This window comes from Vombatus ursinus, unplaced genomic scaffold, assembly GCF_900497805.2.
Source record: "Vombatus ursinus unplaced genomic scaffold, bare-nosed wombat genome assembly UNPS02014813.1, whole genome shotgun sequence".
In the NCBI taxonomy this organism is placed as follows: Eukaryota; Metazoa; Chordata; class Mammalia; order Diprotodontia; family Vombatidae; genus Vombatus; species Vombatus ursinus.
Window position 1 is genome coordinate 21,728,054 of NW_020954591.1, and position 19,790 is coordinate 21,747,843.

The 19,790-nt window shown below is 36.2% G+C and overlaps 1 protein-coding gene across 1 annotated transcript in view; it reads right to left on the reverse strand.

Moving 5' to 3' along the window:
* Nucleotides 1-19,790, reverse strand: part of PARP4 (poly(ADP-ribose) polymerase family member 4) — a 98,548-nt gene that overhangs the window by 39,817 nt on the left and 38,941 nt on the right. Inside the window, exons 15-21 of the mRNA XM_027877607.1 lie at nt 16,864-16,988; nt 5,653-5,784; nt 5,310-5,396; nt 2,534-2,698; nt 1,773-1,819; nt 1,129-1,207; nt 816-953 (exon numbers count right to left, since the gene is read on the reverse strand). Coding sequence (XP_027733408.1) covers nt 816-953; nt 1,129-1,207; nt 1,773-1,819; nt 2,534-2,698; nt 5,310-5,396; nt 5,653-5,784; nt 16,864-16,988 — 773 coding nt within the window. The remainder of the gene's footprint in view (nt 1-815; nt 954-1,128; nt 1,208-1,772; nt 1,820-2,533; nt 2,699-5,309; nt 5,397-5,652; nt 5,785-16,863; nt 16,989-19,790) is intronic.

The following is a 19,790-nucleotide window of genomic DNA, read 5'->3' on the forward strand; positions in this document are numbered from 1 at the left end:
CAAGTGATAAGGAAATTGATAAGTCAAGATTTGGGTGACAGAGGTCACATGGCCCAAGACTCTAATTTTAATATAGCCCATCTCCCATTATAATATTAATTCTCTTGTTGGTCAATCAGAGTTGATTTCACCTTCAGGTACACTCCTTTTTCAAAAGATTTTATAAATATCAAAGGTTCAAGTTTCAGGGGACAATGAAAAAGTTTTTGTTAACTGCTTTCTAGACAGTCAATAAAACTGATTTTAATTTATCCAGAAACTTGGTCTCTCAGAACTTTTTAATGATCACAACAACATTGTACAGAAAAAGAACTTGAGAAAATTAAGAGTTCTAGGCAATGTAATGGCCAACCATGGTTCCAGGGGCCTGATGAAGCATGGCACCTTCCTTCCGAAATAGAGGCAATGAACTCAAGGTACAGAATAACACATACAATTTCTGGATATGGTCAATTTGGAAATTTGTTTTCCTTAACTATGCATATTTGGTGGGGTTTTCTCCCCAGTGGAGGACAGGTGAGAGGCAGAAAATAGATTTTTAAGCAAAAAAAAAATTAAAAACAAAAACGAATTAAAATAATTGACAGCATAGATAGATTGATGAATATAATGGAATATTACTGCACTGCAAGAAATGATGAAGAAGAATTCAGAGAAAAAATGGAAAGATTTGTATTTGATGGATCTATAATAGTCCAAGTGATGATAGATTCAAATGAAACTGGAATAAATTTGGTCATTTTTCTTCTGAAATGTTTTTTAAACAGTTGCAGTGGTTGATAACCAATTTTTTTTCCAAATAAAAAGGGATTTACCTCACTTTCCTTGTCTGGGTGCTTTTCAACCCACATTCTTGGGAGGTAAGCCTCTCCTATATGGATCTGGAGGGAGAAGCCTTTGCTGTCTAAGGAACTGTTATCCAAAGTGCTGATTACAGCCTTGCAGTCTGTTTTCTATACAACAAAAGAAAAAAATATTTGATTTAATTGAATATTGTCCATTTTTGCCAGTCATTTGCCAGCATAACATCATTTTCAAAGCAGAGTTTAAAGGAGAGATAAAAAATAAATTATAAAGTTATGGGTTTCTGATCACTTGAAAGATATGAATTCTTAGGGTAAAACATACCTTTACTTTGAGTTTATGTGTATCACTGGTAATTAACTCAATTATATGTGGCATCTCAATTGATATACTTAAAGAGAATCTATCAAATATGAAGAAAAAATGGTTGCAATTTAATATTTCAGAGAGACATTACTTTCCTTAACATATGCTATATTTCAAACAAAATAACCTACAAGAGGTTCTTCAGATTTTATATGCTAGCTACTAGTGCTCCTCAAATTACCTTGTATTTCTTTTGAATATACTTATATATGCAGTTGTCTCTTCTATTGAATGTAAGCTCCTTAAGGGAGGGACTATTTCATTTTTGTCTATGTATCACCTAAAGGCACAGTGTGAATTTGCATAGGCTATCTCCCAAACCCAGATTATACAGCATTTTCATTACTCCCTCAGAAGCTTTATCACCTAAATTGCCACCTCCTTTGCAGGATATTATCTGATTCCCTCCATCTGAAAGTATTCTCTCTCCCTTAAAATTTTGCTAGAACACTTTGGAGTTCTTCTTTGCTCCTATGACACTCTGCCCTGTATTGAATACTTAGGTGCATACACTGCAGTTCAAATGGAATTTTAAAATATGAAATTAATGTCCACTAAATTTAGCCACTGAAATACTAAGGCCTTATATTTTAGGTACTTACCGTTGCTGCATTCCTACTTCTTTAGTATAAATTTTCTTCACTGCATCCTGTCAAAAATAAGAATATCATCATGTATCCATGAAGTTTCAGAGTGGGTCTAATACAACAACTGAGATATAAGGAAAATGCTAGGACATTGAATATGTTCACATCAAGTAAACTGCTGGCAACATAAACAATGCTGCTAGTTTGCAACTTTGCACATCTGCAAACGTTTCCATGGTTTGCAAATGTCACGCATTTTCCCCTTGTGTAATAAGAGTCACTTTCAATTCAACTAATTATTGAGTAATATACTCAGAAAAGTTAATGAAATAACAACTAATAGCTAATATTTATGTAGTGCTTACTATGTGCTAAGCACTTTACAGTTACCTCATTTGATCCTCACACAACTCTGGAAGCTAGGTGCTATTATTATCCCCATTTTACAGATAAAGAAACTGAGGTAAACAGGTTAAGTGACTTGCCCAGGGTCACACAGCTACTAAGTATCCTAGTGGGGATTTGAAATCAGGCCTTTCTGACTCCAGGCTGATGCACCCTCTGCTGTGCTATTAGAGCTGCTGCTGATTGCTATGCTACTCAAAAGAGGGCAACTGAAAATAATGTTTTTCTCATTGACATGTATACTAAATTATGTTATCTTTTGGAAACATTACCTATTTATACCAATGGCATTAGATTCCTTTTGATAATTAATTTAAAAACTATAACTCCAAAGAAAATATCATTTAAAATGTAACGTTAAATACACAAACCTGCAAATTTTCATATAAAGCTTTATCCTGTTGCCACGGTGCTACAGTAGCAGGCATGAAGAAGTTAGCATATCCATGATGAAAACTGAGCTCAGTGATATAAGTAATTTTGATAAGAACTTTGGCCTGTGGTGGTAAGTTTCCAATGCTCACAGTAAAGACATCCTGAAATGGAAACATTATTTACTTTACAAATCTAAGACCTATCTAGTCCAAGTCACCATTTAATATTCCATATTAATAACCAATTCAAATAAAGACAATATACCTAGCTTCTGGAAAACTTTTCCTAGGAAAATGGAGATAGGGTTTAAGCTTATTTTGAAGATTCACAATTTTGCCAAGGTTGGCACTCCTTCCAACAATTCAGACTTTGATCCTTCTATACCTTAGCAGATGAATTATTGTAGCCAAAAAAATTAATCACCTGCCAATGTAGTATTAAGCCTTTGTGAATTTAGATAGGCTGGTTTTTAGATAACACACAGACTATCCATCCTTAGGCCCCTACAGAAAGTCTTTCCAGCTTGATAGGACCTGCCAAAATTTCTAGTCTACCAAATGTCTGTATTAATCATTATGGTTTTATAATCCAGATCAAGACCTTGCTCTGACTCTGGGTGAACCCACTTACTGTATCTTTTTTTTTAATGGAGAAAACAAAATATTAATTCAAACAGGATAGCTTGGTCAACATCTGAGAAATGTCTTTCTCCTTCCCCCATACCTGTTAATTTTTCAGAGGTCCTACACAAACTTCAAATAGATAATAGACCTATCACTACACCCTACTTCTTGAACTCAAAGGACTGACTGCCTTCTGAGAGAAATTGATAATCTCACATTTAAAAATATATTTCCTTGGAAAATCACAGGCTTTTCGGTTAAAATTTAATCCTGCAGAATAATAAGTCTAGTACCAAAGATAACTCAAGAAGGCTATTAAAATAGAGCTGCTTCCTCATATATAAAATTATTTTTCCTTATATTAAGGCATTTGAAAATTAAAGGTCTTTTGATATCACTAGTCTCTCCTCTAGTTAGCTCAATCCAAAGACTGCAAAAAATGATGGAGCTGGACAACACGATCTCAAAGCTTCCTTTGAACTTTACAATTCTATGATTCTAAAGAAGTGAGTAGAACATCTTGCTTAGAGAAAGCTTTGAAATATAATCCCTTCATGAATCTAATTTTATTTATTTATCTACTTATTTATTCATTTTTTAAAGGTCCTGAATCTCTGAAGCAAAGGCTAGTTGACTACTTATTGGGATCATGGTGAGGAAACTCCTGCTTGTTGTTTGAGTTGGACTAAATGGTATCAGAGATTCTAATTCTTGAGATTCTTTTATTCTCTTTAAGGCTATTCAGAACAAGGAACAGTGAAACACAATTAATTACTTGTTACTATAATCCATTTTATACTGCTAGTTCTGTGAACAGTTTGATTTATCTCTTATGAAGGAATTTATTTAAAATCATTCTCATATTCTTCAGTACTCCACAGTTCCCCTTTCTTATCAAGGAAGCAAAGAAGTCAGCTAGTATCAGGATCATTCTGAACAAGGTCTTCAGAATGGAAGCCACCACATCTCTGCTGAGTTAGCCCACTCTCTAATGGACAAAATTACAAATTTATAGTCATAATAAAGACTCATTATAATTCCAGTGGTCTTTGACAAGCCCAACATGAAGAGGAAAACTGTACTGCATTAGATCAATTCAAAGTATTCTGTTTTACTCTTATGAAGGAATTTTCTGAGACAGTTAAGAAGCATCCCCTGATCCACTTTGAACGTCTTTCTAAGGACAAACAAGAGGTTCTCTTGAGTAATCTTCAGATATATCAAAAAAAATTTCACCATCAGAGCCTAGATCATAATTAGGATTTTCTGCTACTGAGAATCTTGCTTAATATTCTTCATACCCAAAGTTTCCAATCAACCAATTGGACAATCTTGTTCTATCTCTGAAGCCTGATGTAAATATATTCTTGCTACCCAACAACACTAATCTTCCTGACTCTTTGGGTAAAATCTACCTCCCCCAAATTGTATTGTAGTTGAGGACTCAGCTCCTCACGCCAAAATTCATTAAATTTCATTCTTTGTAGCCATAGACTATAATTATTTTGTTTTTCTAGTTACCTTGTCTTCTGAGTCTTCCTCTTTAAAATGTATGGATCTTCCTGACTACAAGGCCAGCCGCCTTTCCACTATTCACCACCTTTCAGAAACTTGACTATTAGAAAATTACTTCCTCCATACCCAAATTTTCTGTTTGTCTTTCATCCATCCATCTTACCACAAAGTAACATCAGTAGACATAAGGGTAGAGTAGTAGTCATTCTGATTTCAATCAACATTAGAGCCTTAGTCATTAAGTTACATGGTCCATATAACAAAAACATATTTCTCTTATTTTTAGTTTAGCTTTTCAAGAACACCATTTTGATACCATCTTATAATTCCCATCACATCCTTTTGGAAGCTGATGGGGTTTAAATCCAAAATATCATTAAATCATGTAACACAAGAAGGAATTCACTGTTCTCGGAGACTATATTTTGTAACTAGCACAGAGCTGCAGATGACATGACAAAGGGCATGCTGAATTCTTAGGCAAGGTTTCTCTCTGACAATCGAAAATAGAGTTTTTTGTTCTAAATATTTTCAATTTTTACTTTATAGTAGGTATTATATGTTTTAAAGGATTTAAAACTTTTTTCCATTTCAGATGAACATGACAAACTAACAAATTAATAGCATGCCATACAGGACTGTCCTGATCCATCAAGTAAGCTCCGTGGCCTTCACTGATGGCCTTCCTGTACTCCTTATGAGCTTCTTCCTTCTCCTTGACCTGCAAAAGAGCATTTTAAAATGTCATGACATAGATGGTGACTTCATTATTTTGTACAGTAGAGCTAACTATTCAAACTCAAATCCTAGAAATGTTCATTTCAGAAATGAAAAAAGAGTCTGAAATGAATATAAACCTGAAAAGTAGCCAATGTGTCAAATCACCTCTCAGAAACCCATTCTACCAGATAAATAAAAAAGGGTGTGCCTGCAGAGAGAGCAGAACAAGTGAGTGTAATTCATTCATTCCTCTTTACCTCTCCTACTATATGCTTGCCATTGATGAAAGCTTCAAATCCACACACAGCTGCTTTGTCGTCCAAGGGAAAGACATACTTTGTTTCAATAGGCAGATGACTCTTATTGGTATATGCTTGGAAAACAATGATCTGGAAATAGAACAAGATCCACTTTGTTAATGAAATGCTTTCAAAAACTATTTTTGTGAAAAGTGGCCAACACAAGCTGCATATTTTGGGTTTAGACTACAGGTGTTAGTTCTGCTATGTGCCTTAGTTTTCTCACGGGCCCTACAGACTGAGGGTTGAGACATGTGTAATGCAGATCCTGAATCACACATAAACGTGCAGTCTGCTCTAACTATAAGCAGGTGGTGCTTACCTGACAGGGGCGTGTCTTATCCCCATAGAGCTAATACAATGATAATAACAATTTTGATAGAACTTTACAATTTATTTTTTAAGAAGCATGATAGTGGGGGAAAGTATTTTGTATAAATGAGAAGATCCTTAAAAATGAATTGAACTCAGAGTAAATGTAAAACCAACAAAGATCTAGAGAACAGATAATGAATCATACCTTCATGACAGAGAAGTGGTAGACTACTAGGTCAGAATATTGTATACATTGTCAAATATAGTTACTGAATCAAATGTGTCTGCTTAATGTTTTGTTTCATTTTTGAGTCTGGGTCTATCTTGCCCAGGCTGCAAGTGCAGTGGCCTCTGATCGTCCTGACCCAACTGCTGGTCAACAGGGAAGCTTCACCTTGTTGTCTTGCTGACTTGAGTTAGTTCTATCCTCTTATGGCAGGTTGGTGCTCTCCCTATCACCACCACATTGGTGATGGACTTAGTACAGACACATGATTGACTTTAACTCTATTGCAGCTAAGAACTCCTGAACTCAAGTGATTCACTGGCCTCAGGATCCTCAGTAGCAGGGATTATAGGTGTACACCAACCATGCTTAGTTTAATTGATTTTCTTTGTCACAAGGCAGGGTTAAATATAGAGGGGGTTGGGGGGTTAGAAATGACAGTGAAGACTAAAGATGTTAACAAAACTTTTTTCTTCTTTCTTTTCTTTTCTTTTTTTTTTAAGAAAAAGTATTGTGGGGGCAGCTAGGTGGCACAGTGGATAGAGCACTGGCCCTGGAGTTAGAAAGACCTGAGTTCATATCTGACCTCAGACAGTTGACACTTACTAGCTGTGTGACCTTAGGCAAGTCACTTAACCCCAAATGCCTCACAAAAAAAAAGTATTGTAAAGGAAAGCCAGAACTCTAGACCTAGCCCTGCCACTTGCTAGAATTGGTGTGAACCGGTCAAGTCAATTCACATATCTGAGGATCAGATTCCTCATACATGAAATAATAGGGTTAGACTAGATGAGCTTTAAGGATCCATCTAACTTGAAATCCTATCATCCTATATATACTTTATATACATTTTATACTTTATATGGCATATATACATCCTAAATCCTATATATACTTTCATCATAATTTGAAGGGTCTACTTACTACTAATGATGAACCTATAATTGCTACCTATTTCTCAAGGCAGTTTTTAAGCTTTAACCACAGTCATAGAAATATATATATATATATATATATATATATGTGTGTGTGTGTGTGTGTATATGTATATATATATATGTATTTAAAACAGGGAAATTCCAAGCATTAAAATTGGAATTATCTAAGTGTACATATATGTGTGTACATGCATTGAATATATGACAAATGATAAAGAGGAAAATTTTATATTGTTTTACAGTTAAAATATCTCCATTAAGGGGAAATAAAGCATTAAAATATAATTATTAGCCATAACAAAAAAGGATAACACAAGTGAGCTTTAAAATAAACAAGGGAGAAATTACAATAAAATTTGTATTTCTTATCCATATTGCTCATAATCTAGTTACTGTAGAAACAAACAATAATTTTTTTTTACTGGATCTGTGATTTCACTGGGGGGACTCCAAGGGAAGAAACTCCCTCTACTGAAAACAAATAATACTAACTTGAAATTTTTTAAAATCAGCAATTTCATAAAAATACCTGAAGCCCAATTGAATTACGTAGTACAGTTAAATACCCTCCATGGAACTCTAGAAGGTAGAATTATAGGGTTCCTCAGAATACAGTTTGAAAAACCCTGGCCTAAAGCATCAAGTACCAAGATATGTGAGGAGATGATAAGAGCACATCTAGCTATCATTAAGGGGTTCAAGTCACCAGGTCTGTACAAACTACATTAAGAGTACTAAAAGAACAGGGGGATGTCATAGCTGAACTCTTCATCCTTGATCCTTGAAAACTTATGAGGGTCAAGGAATATAAAAAGGAAATTTCCCCTATCCTTTTGTCTTTTTTAATAGCATTTATTTTTTCTAAATACATGTAAAGACAATTTTAACATTCATTTAAAAATTTTGAGTTCTAGATTTTCTCCTTTCCTCTCTCATTTTCCCCCTCCCTAAGATGGTAAGCAATTTGATATAGGTCATATATGTGCAATCACGTAAAACGTATTTCCTTATTAGTCATGTTGTGAAAGAAAAAACAAACCAAAATGAAAAAACTCACCAAAAAAGTGAAAATAGTATGTTTGTTCTGCATTCAAACTCTATCAGTTCTTTCTCTGGATGTAAATAGCAATTTTTCTCATGAGACTTCTGGAATTATTTTAGATCATTGTATTGCTGGGAATAGCTAAGTCATTCGTAGATGGTCATTGTATAATGTTGCTGTTACTGTGTACAATGCTCTCCTGGTTCTGTTCACTTCACTTTGCATCAGTTCATGTAAGTCTTTCCAGGTTTTTCTGAAAGCATCCTGCAAGTCATTTTTTATCACAACAGTATTCCATTACATTCATATGCCACAACTTGTTCAGCCATTCCCCAATTGATGGCATCTCCTCAATTTCCAATTCTTTGCCACCACACAAAGAGCTGCTATACATGTTTTTGTTAAAACAGGTCTATTTATCTTTTTAAAAAATCTCTTTGGGACATATATCTAGTAGTGGTATTACTGCATCAAAGGGTACACACAGTTTTGGTTGCCCCATGGGCACAGTTCCAAATTGCTCTCCAAAATAGTTGGATCACTTCACAACTCTACCAACAGTGCATTAGTGTCCCAATTTTCCCCTCCAATGTTTACATTTTCCTTTTCTGTCATGTGGGCCAATCTGATAGGTGAGTTGCTACCTCAGAGTTGTTTTAATTTACATTTCTCTAATTAATAGTGATTTGGAGCATTTTTTCATATGACTATAGATAGCTTTGTTTTCTTCATCTGAAAACTGCCTGTTCATATTCTTTGAGAAAAGGAAGTTTTAAAAAGAAGAAATATAAACCATCAACAACCATATTAAAGAGTGCTCTAAATCTCTAACAATAAGAGAACTGCACATTAAAACAACTCTGAAGTTCTCTATTTCATATACATCTGATGGGGAAAGATGACAAGAGACAAGAGTGGCAAATACTGGAGAAGCTGTGGGAAGACAGCCACACTAATGCACTGTGGGAGGAAATTTATCCAACCATTCTGGAAAAGCACTTGGAATTTTATAAAAAAAAAAGTCATTAAATGTGTCCTCTAACTCAATGATACCACTAAGTGTTGTTATGTAGTTGTTTTCAGTCACGCCTCACTCTTTATGGCGCCTTTTGGATTTTTCTTGGCAAAGATACTGAGGTGTTTTGCCCTTTCCTTCTCCAGCTCATTTTACAGATGAAGAAACTGAGGCAAACAGTGCTAAATGACTTGCCCAGGGTGACACAGCTAGAAAGGTCTGAGGGCGGATTTGAACTCAGGTCTTCCAGATTCCTGGCCCAGCATTCTATCTGTTATGCCACCTAGCTGCCCTGATACCACTAATATGCATATATAAAACAAAGAAATTAAATATGGGGCGAAAGAACCACACACATAAAAATATTTATAGAAGAATTTTCTGTAGTAGCAAAGAAGTGAAAGGAAAGCAGGGACTGTCTTTTCCCTTTCTCTGTATCTCTAGCACTTAGCATAGTGCCTGGCACATAGTAGGTGCTTAATAAATATTTATTGACTGACTTACTGAAAGTATATGCCCATTGATTTGATCCATGAAATGGATGAACAAATTGTGGCATATGAATGTAATAGAATATAACTGTGCTGTATGCTATGATGAGTATTAAGAATTTAGAGAAACTTGGGAATACTTGTGTGAATTGATACAAAGTGAAGTAAAATCAGAGCTAGAACAATTTACCCAATGACCACAATAAGGTCAAGTAAAATCATATTGAAGACTTCAGAACTCTGATCATTGCAGTGACTTTTCAGTACTCCAGAGGACTGATGGTAAAATACATCTCCTGCCTTTTGGCAGAGAAGTGATGAACTATAGGTCTGGAAAGGGGATACATTTCAAGACTTGGCCAACATGTTGATTTGTTTTGCTTGACCATACTTATCTATTACAAGGAAGGGTTCATTTAGCAAATGAGGGAGTCATTGAGGCATGACAGGGATGGCTGAAAAAAAAAGAAAGGGACATTAGTAAAAGCTTTTTTTTTGAGGCAATCAGGGTAAAAAACTTTTTTTAAGAAAAGAAAGACTCATGGGGAAATGAGAAAAAAAACCATTCTAGCTATAATTTATGATGAAAGGCATCACAGGACTCACTTGAGATAAGAAAACATGACCCTGATTTTCCAAAAGAGAAAAAATCTGGAGGGCTCCAAACAAAGACAACCTGTTTCACTATCTAGTCCACAGTTAGCCCTACTAAGAATAGCCACAGTTAGCCCTACTTTCAGTAAATCTACATTCGGAGCACTCATGGTTGCTTTTCTTGATATTTACCTTCATACTGCACTCACACAAAAAAGGACTTACCCTTGACCTATATTTTATGGATCTGCTTTGCCAACCAACCACTCACAACTGGGTTTAATGTAATTGTCCTGCTTTGTGTACTTCTTATGCATGTGTCTTCATGCTACTGTGTCCTTGATTGAAAGGTCAAAAGGTCAGGAACTACAGCCGTGTGGTCCTCTTAACTTGTCACTTGATGTTTTTTTTTTATAATGGTAGAAAAAGGTACTTTTACTAGGACAGAAACTATCAATCCGATGATATAGCAAGGCTGCTTGAAAAGGAGTTTGGTATCTCAGTGCTTTTCATTTCAGAATAAGACTCATGACCTTGGCAGAGGCCATGAAATTAACAAGATACAAATATTGATCTCATTCCAAGAAGAAATATCTCTAGCTCACAGTAAAAATGCACTGGGAAAGCACAAAGTCACATTACTATAGAGCTTCTGTTTGTAGGTCAAGGGTAGTCTGTGGGCTGGAAGCCTAGCCATAAATCCAACTAAAAGGTTTTTTGTTTCGTTCTAAAGTGTGAGTAATCTTCTCTCCTGAAGTCCCTTTTCCAATGCCTCTTTAGGACATGGAGGTGACCCTGGGCTCTTGAAGGCAATAACAGCAGAGCACAGATACTAGCAGGTCCTTCCATGCTGGAAAACCTTTGAGTCTAGCAAGAGTCTAGGTGTTTGACACCTGACGTCAAGTCTAGGTAAGTTTAGAAAGACACATTCCTAGGTTGGTTACTAGGCCATGAATTTTTCAACATAACACCTCTCAAAAGATCACATATTAAGTTATAGAGGGGCTGTAATCTGTATCAATAGTGGCAATACCTACAACAAAAACCTAGTTACCTGAAACACTGAAATATGAGTAATTTAGGGGCAAATTTCTCCACAGCAGGTCTCATCATATTACAACATGATATGAAATGTAAGTAACTACCTCTCTGATGATAACTGATCATCAACTAGATAATGTAAAATGGTGTGAGTGTCACGAGCTGTTAGTTCCCTGCTTCTTGACTATACAAAACAAACCCCTCCCCTCACATACTTTGAATATGTGTTAGAATGTAACAGTAATTTAAGTAGATATAATATACTTAGGTTTCAATAAAGCACTTAAAAAGTATCTTACACTACTCTTATGGATCATATGGAAAAATGAGGGCTGGATGACAGTACTGTTAGACTCAGAAATGGCTCAGTAATTGAACTAAAAGTCTAGTCATTAATAGGTTGATGTCAACCTGGAGGGAGGTCTCTAGGATATGCGTGATCCAGGGAAGCTCAATATTTCTGCCAATGACTTGGATGAAGCAATAGAAGGCACATTTATCATATTTGTAGGTGTCACAAAGCTAGTAGGGGTAGCTAACATGGTGGATGACAAGATTCAAAAAACTCCTTAGACACTAGAATGACAGGCCAAAACAAACAAATAAAATTCAGTAAGTACAAATGTGAAGACCTACATCTTTATTTCTTTTCTAGTTACATGAAGAACAATTTTTACATTTTTTTTAAATTTGAGTTCCAAATTCTCTCTCACATTCCTCTCCCCATCTCATTGAGAAGGCAAACAATTTGATATAGGTTATACAGATGCAATCATGAAAAAGTTTCCATATTAGTTATGTTGTGAAAGAAAACACAGACTAAAACAAAACAAACCCCAAGAATCATAAAGAAAGTAAAAAAAAAAGGTATGCTTCAATCTGCATTCAGATTCCATTAGTTCTTTCTCTGGAGGTAGATAGCATTTTTCATCCTAAGTACTTCGGAATTACTGTATTGCTGAGAATAGCTAAGTCATTCATGGTTTATCATCGTACAATATTATTGTTATTGTGTACGATGCTGTCCTGGTTCTGCTTACTTCACTTTGCATTGGTTCATGTAAGTCTTCCCATGTTTTTCTCAACGCATCCCGCTAGTCATTTTTTATAGCACAATAGTATTCCATCACAATCATATACCACAACTTGTTCAGCCATTCCCCAATTGATGGGCATCCCCTCAATTTCCAATTCTTTGCTACCACAAAAGGAGCTACTATAAATATGTACACACAGGTCCTTTTCCTTTTTAAAAATCTCTTTGTGATATGGACCTCATAGTGGTATTGCTGGGTAGACATATTTTGATTTCCCTTTGGGCACAGTTCCAAATAGCTCTCCAGAATGGCTGAATCAGTTCACAACTCCACCAACAGTGCAAAAGTGTCCCAATTTTCCCATATCCCTCCAATATTTGTCATTTTCTTTTTCTGTTATATTAGTCAATCTGAGAGGTATGAGGTCAGAGTTTTTTTTAACTTCCATTTCTCTAATCAATAATGATTGAGAACATTTTTCATATGACTACAAAGAGTTTTGATTTCTTTCTTTGAAAACTGCCTATTCATATCCTTTGACCATATATATCAATTGGGGAATGGCTCTTATTTTTATAATGACTCAGTTCTCTATATATGTTTGAGAAATGAGGCCTTTATCAGAGAAACTTGCTGTAAAATTTTTTCTCCCATTTTTCTGCTTTCCTTCTAATCTTGGCTACATTGGTTTTGTTTGTGCAAAACCTTTTTAATTAAATGCAATCAAAATTATTCATTTTATATCCTCTAATGCTCTTTATCTCTTGTTTGGTTATAAATTGTCCATAGATCTGACAGGTAAACTACTCCATGCCACACTTCATATCTAAGTCATATAATCCACTCTGCTATCCATTTCCATTTTATAGGTAAGTTCAACCCATTTACATTCACAGTTCTGATTTCTGTGTATTTCCCTTCGTCCTACTCACCCCACCCTGTTTATCCTTCTCTCTCTTTCCTCTCACTCTGTCCATCTTCAAAAATGTTTTGCTTCTGACCACTGCCTCCCCCAATCTGCCCTCCCTTCTGAAATCAGCCCCTCACCTACTATTTCCCTGAAGGTAAGACAGATGTCTAAACCCAAATGAATGTGTATTTTATACTCCCTTTGAGCCAATTCCAATGAGAGTCAGGTTCAAGCATTGCTTACCCACCCCCATCTTCCCTGCCACTGTAAAAGCTCTTTCATACCTCTTATGTGACCTCTCCCTTCCCCCTTCTCCTACTGCATCCTTCTTTCTCACCCCTTAATTTTATTTTTTGGGATATCGTCCCATCATATTCAACTCACAGTCATGCCCACTGTCTAATGATAAAGTTCTTAGGAGTTACAAGTACCATTTTCATATGCAGGGAAGTAAACAGTTTAACCTTATCGAATCCTTTATGATTCTTCTTCATGTTTTAACTTTTTATGTTTCTATTGAATCTTGTATTTGAAAGTCAAATTTTCTATTCAGCTCTGATCTTTTCATCAGGATTGCTTTAAAGTTCTCTATTTCATTAAATATTCATTTTTTCCCCTGAAGGATTCCACTCAGTTTTGCAATGTGGGTGATTCTTGGTTATAATCTTAGCTCCTTTGTCCTCTCAAATATCATAATGCAAGTGCTCTGCTCCATTAATGTAGAAGCTGCTAAATCTTGTGCTATCCTGATTGCAGCTCCAGGATATTTGAATTATTTCTTTCTGGCTGCCTGCAGTATTTTGTCCTTGATCTGGGAGCTCTGGAATTTGGATATAACATTCCTTGGAGTTTTCATTTTGGGATCTCTTTCAGGAAGTGATAGGTAGGTTCTTTCAATTTCTATTTTACCTTCTGATTCTAGAATATAAGGGCAATTTTCCTTGATAATTTCTTGAAAGATGATATCTAGCCTCTTTTTTTGATCATGGCTTTCAGATGGTCCAATAATTCTTAAATTTTCTCTCCTTAATCTTTTTTCTAAGTAATTTGCTTTTCCAATGAGATATTTCATATTTTCTTCTTTTTTTCATTCTTTTGATTTTATTTTATTGTTTGTTGATGTCTCATAGAGTCGTTAGTTTTCACTTGCCCAATTCTAATTTTGAAGGACTTATTTTCTTTAATGAGCTTTTGAATTTCCTTTTCCATTTGGCCAATTCTACTTTAAAGTAGTTCTTCTCTTCAGTAAATTTTTGTACATCTTTTTCCATTTGGCCTATTCTGTTTATAAGGTGTTTTTTTTTCAGCATTTTTTTGTACCTCCTTTACCAAGGTATTGACTTTTTTCTCATGATTTTCTTGCATCACTCTCATTTCTTTTCCCCAATTTTTCTTCTGTCTCTTTTATTTGATTTTCAAAATCCTTCTTGATCTCTTCCAGGAATTCTTTTTGGGCCTGAGACAAATTCACTTTTTTTGGGGGGGGGGGAGCTTTGCATGTAGCTGTTGTGACATTGCTGTCCTTCTACGCTTGTGTTTTGATATTCTCTGTCACTATAGTAACTTTCTAAGGTCAGGTTTTTGTTTGTTTATTTGTTTGCTCATTTTCCCAGACTATTTCTTGACTTTTAACTTAATGTTGAAGTTGAGATCTTATCCCAGGGTAGAGGGAGCACTGTCCCAACCTTCAGATCTCATGTGCTGGTGTTTTCAGATCTAGGTCTGGAGGGTCTGTAAGTTTTTGGTTCTTCCAAGGTAGTATGATCTAAGGAGACATGTGGTCACTCTCTCCTGGCCTATGCTCTGGTGTGTGAGCAACCACAAGCACTTTTTTCTGCCCTGGAACTGTGTCCTGACTCCTTCTAGTGCTCCTCCTTGCCCTGGCATTGTGACCTGGAACTGTGTATGGGCAATGAAACAGAGTCCTGTTCTAAGTGCCAGCAAAGAATCCCCTGTAATCTGCTTCTGAACAGCTGTCCAACCCCCTTACCGTCTATGGGCTAAGAGCACTGATTCAGTTGCCTCCAAGGCCTGCTGTTGGCTTGTAGGGGAGTGGCCTGAACTAGCATGGCCTGTTTTGGATTGTGTTCCACTCTCACCCTGCTGAGACAGACCTTTCCTGCTAGCTAACCTTCTAAGTTGTCTTGGGCTGGAAAATTGTTTCACCTTGTCCTTTTGTTGGTTCTAACACTTCAGAATTCATTTTGAGGCATTATTTCAATGGTGTTTGGAAGGTAATTTGCAAGAGCTCAGGTGGGTCCCTGGTTTTAGTCTGCCATCTTGGCTCTACCCCAACCAACATCTTTATTCAAAAGAATGGTCTTCACAATTAAAGAACTATGTAGGCAGGACTAGATAACATTCACGTGAAAAGGATTTGTTGTTGTTCAGTTGTTTCAGTTGGTCAGATTCTTCATGACCCTTTTTGGGGTTTTCTTGCCAAAGATAGTAAAGTGGTTTTCCATTTCCTTCTCTGGTTCATTTTACAGATGAGGAAACTGAGGTAAATAGGGTTAAGTGACTTGCCCACGGTCACACAGCTAGTAAGTGCCTAAGGTCAGATTTGAACTCAGGAAGATTAGTCTTCCTGACTCCAGGCCTGGAACTCTATCCACTGCATTACTTAGCTGTCCATGAAAAGGATTAGAGAATTTAAACAGACTATAAATTCACTATGATTCAAATGGTTAATATGACAGCAAAAAAACTTAATGTGATTTTAGGTTTTTTTAAGAAAGTCAGAGTATGCAGGGCTAGGCAATAATCTCATTGTATTTCTGCCCTGATCAGACCCCATCTGGAACATGAAGCTCAGTTATAGACACCACATTTTAGGCGGATGTAGACAAACTGAAGTACGCCTACCAGAGGCCAAACGGGGTTGTGGTAGGATTGGAAAGATCACATCATAGAAGAACTTGTTGAAGGAAAAGTGGAAGTCTAGCCTGGAAAAGAGACTTAGAGGCTAATAATACTAATAATAGTCTTCAGGTGTCTGAAGGGCTTTCAAGTAGAAGACATTTAAACTTGTTCTGCTTGGCCCCAGTGAACCAAACCAGAGGTGACGGGTGGAAATTGCAGAGAGAAAAATTTAGGCTTGATTGAAGAAGAAAGTTCCTAAGATTAGAGCTGCCTAATAGTGAAATGGACTGCCTTAGGAACTGATGGGTTTCCTCTTACTGGAGGTCTTCAAGTAAAAGCTGGATAATCACTTGTCACTGATGGAATAGAGGGGTTTCATGGTGAGGCACAGATTAGACTAGATTGCATCTGAGGTCCCCTGGTTCCCTGGTCTCAGAATCTCTGAGATTCTGTGACTATGATTGTGTGATCCTAAGTCTCTTATTTTCATAATGGATTTTTAAATTTATAATGCAATCAGGCAGTTGGTGTCAGGATCCAATGATGTATCACTATAGAAAGATTAATTTACTTTTGGAAAAGTAAGAATTTCAAAGCGATCACAAAAATGCAATAAAATTCAGAGGATCTGGAATCTTATTGCTGCATTATTTGAGTACAGTTCTTTAATAAATACAGTACAACAATATAAACCATACCTGGGCTATGAAGTCCATTATTCTTCCCTTGATATGAATCTCTTCGAGAGGGATTTGAATCCCAGAGAGATCCTGAAGGCCAGCTTTTATGTTGACAAAAGGGTCAGTATCTGGTAACACATAATCTAAATAGTAACAATTTAATTGTTAGGTTTTTTTAAAGTATCTTTTCTTAGTATAATTTTTTAGTTACCTTACCTATCGATACTTTTCCTTAACCTAACACACTTATATTTCATGGCAAATGCAAAAATAGTCATTTATTTCAAATAGCGAAGGATGAAGTTTAAATAAATAAAATTTTCAGACAGCAAAGAGTTGGCAGTATTTGGAAAAATATTTTTTTCTTTAAAATTTTAAGAATCTTTTCCCCCTTCTCTTCTCTCAATGTTCTTTTCAGCATTTTCTTTTTTTTTAATTGAATTCCAAGTATACTTCTTGAATAATTAAATTTACTCTTTAGTATACCACTAGGATTTGTAACATTCACTATTAAATTCAAGAACACTCTTTGGTTGCTTACAAATCTGATAACTCATAAGCTATCATATGAGTTCTATGATATAAATATTTGATTTTTTTCTTTTTAAAGATATTTAAAAATTTTATTACATGTTTATTTTTAATACTCTTTTTAAATTTTGAGTTCTAAATTCTCTTCCTTCTTCCCACACCCTCCCCTGCCCACTGAGGAAGAAAGCAAAATGACATCAGTTATGCATGTGAAATCATATAAAACATTTCCATATTAGCCGTATTTCAAAAAATAAAAACAAGAAAAACAGAGAAAATCATACTTCAAGTTGCACTCAGAGTCTATCAATTATCTCTCTCTGGAGGTGCATGGCATTTTTTTCATCATGAATCTTTTGGAATTGTTTTGGATCATTGTACTAATCAGAGTTGCCAACTCTTTCACAGTTGATCATCATTACAACATCACTGTTACTGTGCACAATGATTTCCTGATTCTTCTCACTTTACTTTGCATTAGTTCATATAGATCTTGCCATATTTTTCTGAAACCACCCCCCTTATCATTTCCCACGGCACAAAAGTACTCCATCACAATTATATGCCAGTTATTTAGCCATTTCCCAAATGATAAGCATCCTCTTGATTTCCAATTCTTCGCCACCACAAAAAGAGCTGATACAAATATTTTTGTACATATAAGTCCTTTTCCTTTTTCTTTTATCTCATTGAGGTAGAGATCTAGTAGTGGTATTTCTGGGTCAAAGGGTATCACAGTTTTATAGTACTTTGGGCCTAGTTCCAAATTGTTCTCCAGAATGGGTGGACCAGCTCTTTGCTCTACCAATGGTTCATTAGTGTACCTATTTTTCCCTCAATCCCTCCATCATTTGTCTTTTCTGATAGGTGTGAGGTAATATCTCAGAGTTGTTTTAATATGCTTTTCTGTAATCAATAGTGATTTAGAATTTTTTCATATGACTACAGACAGCTTTGATTTCTTCTTCTGAAAACTGTTTATATCCTTTGACCATTTATCAATTGGGCAATGTATTTTTTATTTTTATTTTTGAAATTTTGAAATTTTGATTTTTAAAATTTGACTCAGTTCTATACTCAGTATATATTGAGAAATGAGGCTTTTATCAGAGAAACTTGTGCTAATAACATTTTCAGGGGGAAGTAGAGCCAAGATATTAGAGAAAAAGCAGCGACTTGCCTAAGCGCTCTCCAAAACCCCTCCGAAAACCATTAAATAATTCCATAAAACAATTCCTAGGGCAGCAGAAACTCACAAAAGGGTGGAGTGACATGATTTTCTGGCCAAAGACAACTTATAAGATCAGGAGGAAAGGTCTGTCACACCTGGGTAAGAGTGGAACATAGCTCAGCATGGGCTGTGCCAGCACAGACCCAGCCCAAGCAAAAAGGCCTGGAGCAGGCCTTTGGAGCCATTGCATCTGCAGTGGCAGCAGCTGCTTCCTCAACCCACAGATGGTAAGGGGCTGGAACAACTGATCAGAAGGTGATTACAGGGGTCTCTCTGCTAGCACTGAGGCAGGACTTTGTTGCTTTGCCCATACTCAGACCTGGGTCACAATCCTAGGTGGCAGTCCCAGGACAAAGAGGAGCACTAGCACAACCCAGCTTGTGGCCACAGTGGAGTGGGGACCCTTGTCACAATTCTAGGGCAGAAAAGAGTGCTTGTGGTCGCTCACAGACCTGAGTACAGGCCAGAAAAATAGTAAACACATCTCTCCTTAGATCTTACCACCTTTGAAGAATGGAAAACTTAAAGGTCCCTAGAAGTATCTCTAAAAACAACTGCACAAAACCCCCGAAGCTTAGGACAATGTACCCTCCACCCTGGAAGCAGAGCTTTACTTTAACAAAGAGTAAAAAGTCAAGAAATAGGGGGCAGCTACGTGGCGCAGTGGATAGAGCACCGGCCCTGAAGTCAGGAAAACCTGAGTTCAAATCCAGCCTCAGACACATAACACTCACTAGCTGTGTGACCCTGGGCAAGTCACTTAACCCCATTGCCCAGCCAAAACCTCCCCCCAAAAAGTCAAGAAATAGGCTGAGAAAATGAGCAAACAACAGAAAAGATTCAGACCACTGAAAGTTACTATGGTGACAAGGAAGATTAAAACTCACACTCACAAGAAGATAACAAAGTCAAAGCTCCTATATCCAAAGTCTCCAGGAAAAATATGAATTGTTCTCAGACCATGGAAGAGCTCAAAAAAGGATTTTGAAAATCAAGTAAGAGAGGTAGATGAAAAATTGGAAAGAGAAATAAGAGTGATGCAAGAAAATCATGAAAAACAAGTCAACAGCTTGGTAAAGGAGGCACAAAAAAATACTGAAGAAAATAACATCTAAAAAAACAGACTAGGCCAAATGGTAAAAGAGATACAAAAAGCCAATGAGGAGAAGAATGCCTTGAAAAG